Source organism: Galeopterus variegatus, unplaced genomic scaffold, assembly GCF_000696425.1.
Source record: "Galeopterus variegatus unplaced genomic scaffold, G_variegatus-3.0.2 Scaffold1756, whole genome shotgun sequence".
Lineage (NCBI taxonomy): Eukaryota > Metazoa > Chordata > Mammalia > Dermoptera > Cynocephalidae > Galeopterus > Galeopterus variegatus.
In genome coordinates, this window is record NW_007727867.1 from 120,420 (window position 1) to 127,389 (window position 6,970).

A 6,970-nucleotide genomic window follows, 5' to 3' on the forward strand; every position below is an offset into this window, starting at 1 on the left:
CAGAAATTTATTTTGTCACAGTTCTGGAGGCTGGGAAGTCCAAGATCAAGGCACTGGCATTTGGTGTCTGTGAGGGCTGCTCTCTTTGCTTCCAAGATAGTGCCTTGTTGCTGTGTCCTCCAGAGGGGCAAACACTGTGTCCCCACATGGCAGAAGGGCGGAAAAGGGGCTAGCTAGTCCCCTTGAGCCCTTTTATAAGGCACTAATCCATTCATGAGGGCAGAGCCCTCATTGTTGCGCTGGGGACTAAGTTTAAATGTGAATTTGGGGGAAGACACAGATATTGAAACAATAGCAGTATACAATAGATCCTTTTTGGTTCTTTCAAGATCACACATCCACGATAATGTCACCAAACAGGGAGGAGTGGAACATTCTAGCATTACGAGTAATGAAAAACAAAACAAAAAACTAACACTGAATGCTTCCGAGGCTCAGACACTGTCCTAAGGACTGTATATGTATTAACCCATCTGATTCTTATCCAGACCTGTAGGGCATCTACTTTTATTATCCCCAACCTACACTTGAGGAGACTGAGGATCTGAGATAATAAGAATGTGCTCAGGGCACATGGCTCCTGAGAGGCAGAACCCGATTCCCAGCTACTTTGCTGCTGCTCTCTGGGCTCTTTGCTCACCGTGCCCTCTGCCCACTGGCCCATCTCTGCTGTGCTTTGGTTTTCTAGTGCATCACAGCCTCGTGGAGTTTCACTTGCAGAAGGTGAGAAACAAGGACACCATCATCAAGGTCACTTTCCTTAGCAGCAATATCACCTCCTCAGTCAAGATCACGATGTACGTAAGTGTCCCACGTGGCTGACCCCTCTCCTTAGGAGCTCAATGCCTTTTCATTTTACATATACAGTCATGCGTTGCTTAATGACAGGACTCATTCTGAGAAATGTGTTGTTAGGTGATTTCGTTATTGTGTGAATATTGCAGAAGGTACTTACACACACCTAGACGGTATAGCCTACTACACACCTAGGCTGTATGATATAGCCATTATAGTCTTATGGGACCACCATCATATGTCGATGCTTGAAACATCATCATGCAGCGCATGACTGTACACACATGGACATCCCAGGTCAGGCACGGTGTGATTGCTGATGGGTGTGCCAACTGGGCTGGGGGCAGCACCTGCTATAGACCCACCCACAGACAGAAGCTGGGGAACTGTCTCAGGTTTGAGATCAGTACTGGGTCCAAGCATAGTGTATTCAGATGATAGCAGACAAGGCAGGCAGGCAGCAGTAATGGGGTGTCCCGGCAGGTGGCTGGGACATAGGAATCAGGTCTCTGATAGGAAACAGTGCTCAGAAATCCAGGCAGGGAGTCATCAGGCATATCAGCAGGTAGGAGGGCTTCAGTCACTAGCCCAGGGAAGGCTGGCCAGAGCCTGGGGAGCACACACCCCTGGAAAGGGGAGCAGTAGCACTAGGTCGGTCACCAGAACAGAACCTGAGGCAGAGGGTCCACTAGCAAAGAAGTACAAGGTAAGGGCCAGACTAGCAGCCAGGAGGGCTTGATGCTGGGTGAGGTGGTTCCAGTACCTGGAACGGGCGCTGATCTTTCCTTCCCTTGTTGGGGCAGACTTGGGCCAGGGGGCTGGTGGGACTAGGCTTGAAGTGAGAGGGCAAAGAACCTCAACTGTAAGGAGCCACAGGCCTGGCAGGGCCTAGGAAGTCAGCAGCAATGATGCATGTTTCTTCAAGAAGCAATTGGTTCGTTACTCACAAGCTAGCAGGATACAGACTGATCAGAAAAAGTCACTCTCTCAATCAGGGTCCCATCAGAGGAACAGAGCCCATGCTGGGTAGTCCAATAGAAGGAATTTAACACAGCAAACTAATTACAAATGTGTTAGGAGAGCTGAAAAACTGAAAGGAAGATGGGCAGGTGGTGCAGACACCACCAAATGGACCTCCCACGTTAGTGCTTCCCTCCCACAAGAGATTTGCACTGCTTTTTTGACAATGACCACAAAAACATGATTAGCTTCTACCTTCAATTTCTTGGTTTTTGATTTTTTTAGATCAGAAATTGGGGGGTGGTGAGAAGGCTAGATGTGGTCTTTCCCCTACTTTGTATAATTTTGTGCATCCCAAGATTTCCCTCTCATTGGAGAATTTACCACTGCCAAGTCTCCAAACCACTCACTTAAAGCATCTTTCACATCCTTTATATGTTACATACTCCTCTACCCAAGCAGTTTCTTAAACAGAACAATCTTATTTTTTTCTCTGAAACATTTCAAAACATTTTTTTTTTCTTTTTGGAAAAGAAAGGAACAAGTTATAAACACTTATACAGGCTCTTCCCTCAAAAGGAAAATAAAACGACGTGACTAACCCTGGACTAAAAAGTTCACAAAGAAGACATGTTGTCACTCACTGCGAAGGCCATAGAGGAAAGGGAACCCCAGCGGTGAGGCGGTCCCCAGCCGCGGCACCTCTGCCCAGGGAGGGAGGAAATGGGGGGTGGGGCAGCCCAGAGCAGGATGGAGCCAAACCCGTCCCCTCCCTGCGCTGGGCGGCCTGCTGGCCTTCCCACAGCCCCCTCAGGGCTCTGCTAGGTGGGCTGTGCCTTGTGCACAGTGTGTGACTTTTGTGGCAGGCCTCTTTCCTCCACATTTGAATCTCACCATTTCCTGCCTTTGTCTATGGTCTCATCACCCTTTTCATTTACTTATTTATTTATTTAGTGGCTGGCTGGTGTGGGGATCCGAACCCTTGACCTTGGTGTTATAACACTGCTCTCTAACCAACCGAGCTAACCGACCAGCCCTCACAGCCCTATTTGAAGCACCTTGCTAGGCTGGTCACTTTGTACTCCTGTCTGGTCTTTGTCTCAGTCCGGACTGGAGCCTGAATCTTCTAAACGGATGGGGAATCTCAGAGACAAGCCCCAGAGGGTGGGTTAAAAGAGACCTGGACTCCATTTTCACCCTGGACTGAAGTCAATATGGACCAACATGTACCCTGTGGTTCAAGCTTATAGCAACACATGCAGAAACCCAATTTGTACCTAAGGGCTGTGGGACTCCATGGCCACCTTGCCAGGTTAGGTAACTTGCCCAAAGCCACACAGCTGGGAAGAGACAAAACTTAAGTTCCATTCCAGCTCTGTTTGGCTTCAAGGTATTTTGCTGCTGTTTTTGTTGTTTCCACCCTCACATTCATACCAAGCCTAAAACAGAGTGGTCCTCACATGAAATTCTTTANTGCACTGCTTTTTTGACAATGACCACAAAAACATGATTAGCTTCTACCTTCAATTTCTTGGGTTTTGATTTTTTAGATCAGAAATTGGGGGGTTGTGAGAAGGCTAGGTGTGGTCTTTCCCCTACTTTGTATAATTTTGTGCATCCCAAGATTTCCTTCTCATTGGAGAATTTACCACCGCCAAGTCTCCAAACCACTCACTTAAAGCATCTTTCACATCCTTTATGTATTACATACTCCTCTAGCCAAGCAGTTTCTTAAACGGAACAATCTTATTTTTTTCTCTGAAACATTTCAAAACATTTTTTTTTTTTTTTGGAAAAGAAAGGAACAAGTTATAAACAAAGTTATACAGGCTCTTCCCTCAAAAGGAAAATAAAACGATGTGACTAACCCTGGACTAAAAAGTTCACAAAGAAGACATGTTGTCACTCACTGCGAAGGCCATAGAGGAAAGGGAACCCCAGCGGTGAGGCGGTCCCCAGCCGCGGCACCTCTGCCCAGGGAGGGAGGAAATGGGGGGTGGGGCAGCCCAGAGCAGGATGGAGCCAAACCCGTCCCCTCCCTGCGCTGGGCGGCCTGCTGGCCTTCCCACAGCCCCCTCAGGGCTCTGCTAGGTGGGCTGTGCCTTGTGCACAGTGTGTGACTTTTGTGGCAGGCCTCTTTCCTCCACATTTGAATCTCACCATTTCCTGCCTTTGTCTATGGTCTCATCACCCTTTTCATTTACTTATTTATTTATTTAGTGGCTGGCTGGTGTGGGGATCCGAACCCTTGACCTTGGTGTTATAACACTGCTCTCTAACCAACCGAGCTAACCGACCAGCCCTCACAGCCCTATTTGAAGCACCTTGCTAGGCTGGTCACTTTGTACTCCTGTCTGGTCTTTGTCTCAGTCCGGACTGGAGCCTGAATCTTCTAAACGGATGGGGAATCTCAGAGACAAGCCCCAGAGGGTGGGTTAAAAGAGACCTGGACTCCATTTTCACCCTGGACTGAAGTCAATATGGACCAACATGTACCCTGTGGTTCAAGCTTATAGCAACACATGCAGAAACCCAATTTGTACCTAAGGGCTGTGGGACTCCATGGCCACCTTGCCAGGTTAGGTAACTTGCCCAAAGCCACACAGCTGGGAAGAGACAAAACTTAAGTTCCATTCCAGCTCTGTTTGGCTTCAAGATCTGGTATTTTGCTGCTGTTTTTGTTGTTTCCACCTTCACATTCATACCAAGCCTAAAACAGAGTGGTCCTCACATGAAATTCTTTGAAAGCCACACAGCTGGGAAGAGACAAAACTTAAGTTCCATTCCAGCTCTGTTTGGCTTCAAGGTATTTTGCTGCTGTTTTTGTTGTTTCCACCCTCACATTCATACCAAGCCTAAAACAGAGTGGTCCTCACATGAAATTCTTTAAACTGAGATGTCCTAAAAGAGGGCTTCTTCTTCCACATAATTGGATCTGGAAGTGAAGATCTCCTCCAACTAGGAATCCAAGAATGAGGGACATTTTCCAAATAGGAAAATCCAAGAGCTACTATTGTGCTGCAGTGTCAACTCGTTTACTCTCCAAAATCAACAAATATTTTCTGGGTCATGTTCGAAGCTGTGGGTGTATGGGCAGAGGGGCTGGTGAGGATGATTCGTAGGACCATGGTCCCCACCTTCAAGGAGCTAACTCCTTTGTGCATGACAGCCAGCCTGTGCCACCAGCAGAGCCCAAACAGGCAGTCAGTGCCACAGTCATTTACTTTCCATTTCCCTTGCAGACCTAGGCAGCAATGCCAGGGGAAAGGCATCATAGCCCACCCCAACCCTCAGTGCCAGATAAACCAAGTGAAACTCCAGTTTAAAGCCTCCACCCAGATTTGGAAAAAAAAACAGACTACCATTGTTGGGAACTTCTGCACTTCCGCTCTGCCCGTCCATGACAGGTAAGCCCCAGTATCCACCCCCAGACACACACACCAGGAGCAATCTCAACTTTAGGCGTGTTGCTTGTTGAAGTTCAATCTCATTGTGGTGACTACCGTCTTAGGAGCAGAGATGACAAAGACCCAGGGTTTTCCTGAACCTCCTGCAGGGCCACCTTGGGTTGGGGATGTTAGAAAGGAAGCCAAAAAAGGTGAGCTTCATTTCCCCACCCCCCTTCAGTATAAGAAATTCCATATTATCTGTTTTATATATTTGGTTTCTAGGTAAGGTTTTTTTGGAACAAGTTTTCTCATTGCTTATTTTCACCTCCTTAGCCTCCACTTCAAAAGGGTCACTGGTCACACTCATGGTGTGGATCCGGAATCCACATCCCCTTTCCCTGCCTCTAGCAGGCATTTTATTATTAGCCTTACCACCCCTGGGCACTTGGACGACAGGAATTGGCTGTATTGTAGACAACCGAAGAGTTTTCACCAGACGTTGTGGGAACACACGAGCCACTCAGTCGCTGGCCCTGCTGTCGACCAGCCAGCAACCTGCCCTCTTGTTGCTCTTCTCTTGCAGCACAAAGACGGTCTGCTTACCGGAGCCAGTGAGCTTACAAGCAAGCGTGGCTGTTTTTCACGACCTGAAAGTAGCCTGTGTGTAATATAAGCCTGGACTGAACATAGCTCCCTGGATTTTTGAGGGAGGTGTATGTGTGCAATTTATTCTAGACCATTCCTACTAAGGAGGAAGGCAAAGCTCTTGGTTATCTTCTCTATAATTATCTGCCTTGGAGGGGAGAGGTTCTCATCGTACAGAACTTGGTCTCCATCACCCACCTGAAAATCCTTCCGTAGATAACATTTCAGCTTTCCTATCCATAATTAGCTGCGATTGCCTCATATCCTTGGGCATCTGTTCTTAGGATTCAGTAGAAACATATACAGAGAAAATGTGTGTCTGGTATTTTTAAAATAAAACTTCAGGTAATATCAGAATCATTTAATTGTTTTATTGGGATAGAATTCTGTTACATAGAAAAGAATGTGATTTAGTCTTCGGGACTGGAGAAAACAGTAGATGTTGACTTCTCCGTATTAGAATAGTAACTGGAGAGAAGTGCTTGGGAACAAGAGAGGGGTGGCAGGAAGGAGAGGAAGACGCATGGTCACCGCCCCCTGCCGTCACCTCCTCTGGACATCTGGAAGGTTTAGGGGATTAGAGAGATCTTTTGGGAATATAGGTGGACTTTCTTGGGGTTAGTGTTTTCCAAACTTTGATCTTTGTAAATAACCTCGTATCAGCCACAATGCAGCAAAAAACAGATGATGCGTTCAAATTGGGTAAATAGAGAAGTCAATAAAAGGACTGTTTACCATAGAGCTTTATGGGGAAACCACAGGGATAGCGCAGTTCCCTGGGGCTGGTGGCAGTGGGCCATTCCTACTAAGCATGAAGAAGCAAGGGGAGGGGACACCAGACCCTGGAGACAGAGGGGGCTGTGGACCTGCAGTCAAGGGACACAACCAGTGGCAGGAACCCTGCAGGGAGGGAGCCAGGAACACAGACCGCCAACTTCACTCTTCCTCCTCCCTCATTCTCCTGCCTGTGCTCCCATTGAGTGACCCCAACTAGAAGCCAGAGGACAAGAGCACCCTGATGTGGCCCACATAGGCCTGGGGCATATCGCAGCGCAGAGAAGGGTGGAGAATGTACAGGACTGGGGTGGGAAACAAACAGAGATGTGGCGCTCACCTCACCCCTTTCCCCACAAACAGGTTCCCCCTGAGTCTTCTATTTTTTAAATTAACTTTTTCTTAAA

At 47.5% G+C, this 6,970-nt stretch overlaps 1 protein-coding gene across 2 annotated transcripts in view; it reads left to right on the forward strand.

The window, feature by feature from the left end:
• Nucleotides 1-5,842, forward strand: part of PLA1A (phospholipase A1 member A) — a 37,551-nt gene extending 31,709 nt beyond the window's left edge. For both annotated transcript variants that reach the window (XM_008578774.1, XM_008578775.1), the window contains 3 exons: nt 689-797; nt 4,998-5,162; nt 5,728-5,842. In XM_008578774.1, the coding sequence (XP_008576996.1) occupies nt 689-797; nt 4,998-5,162; nt 5,728-5,812 (359 nt within the window). In that variant the 3' untranslated portion in view covers nt 5,813-5,842. The remainder of the gene's footprint in view (nt 1-688; nt 798-4,997; nt 5,163-5,727) is intronic.
• The last annotated feature ends 1,128 nt before the right edge of the window (nt 5,843-6,970 follow it).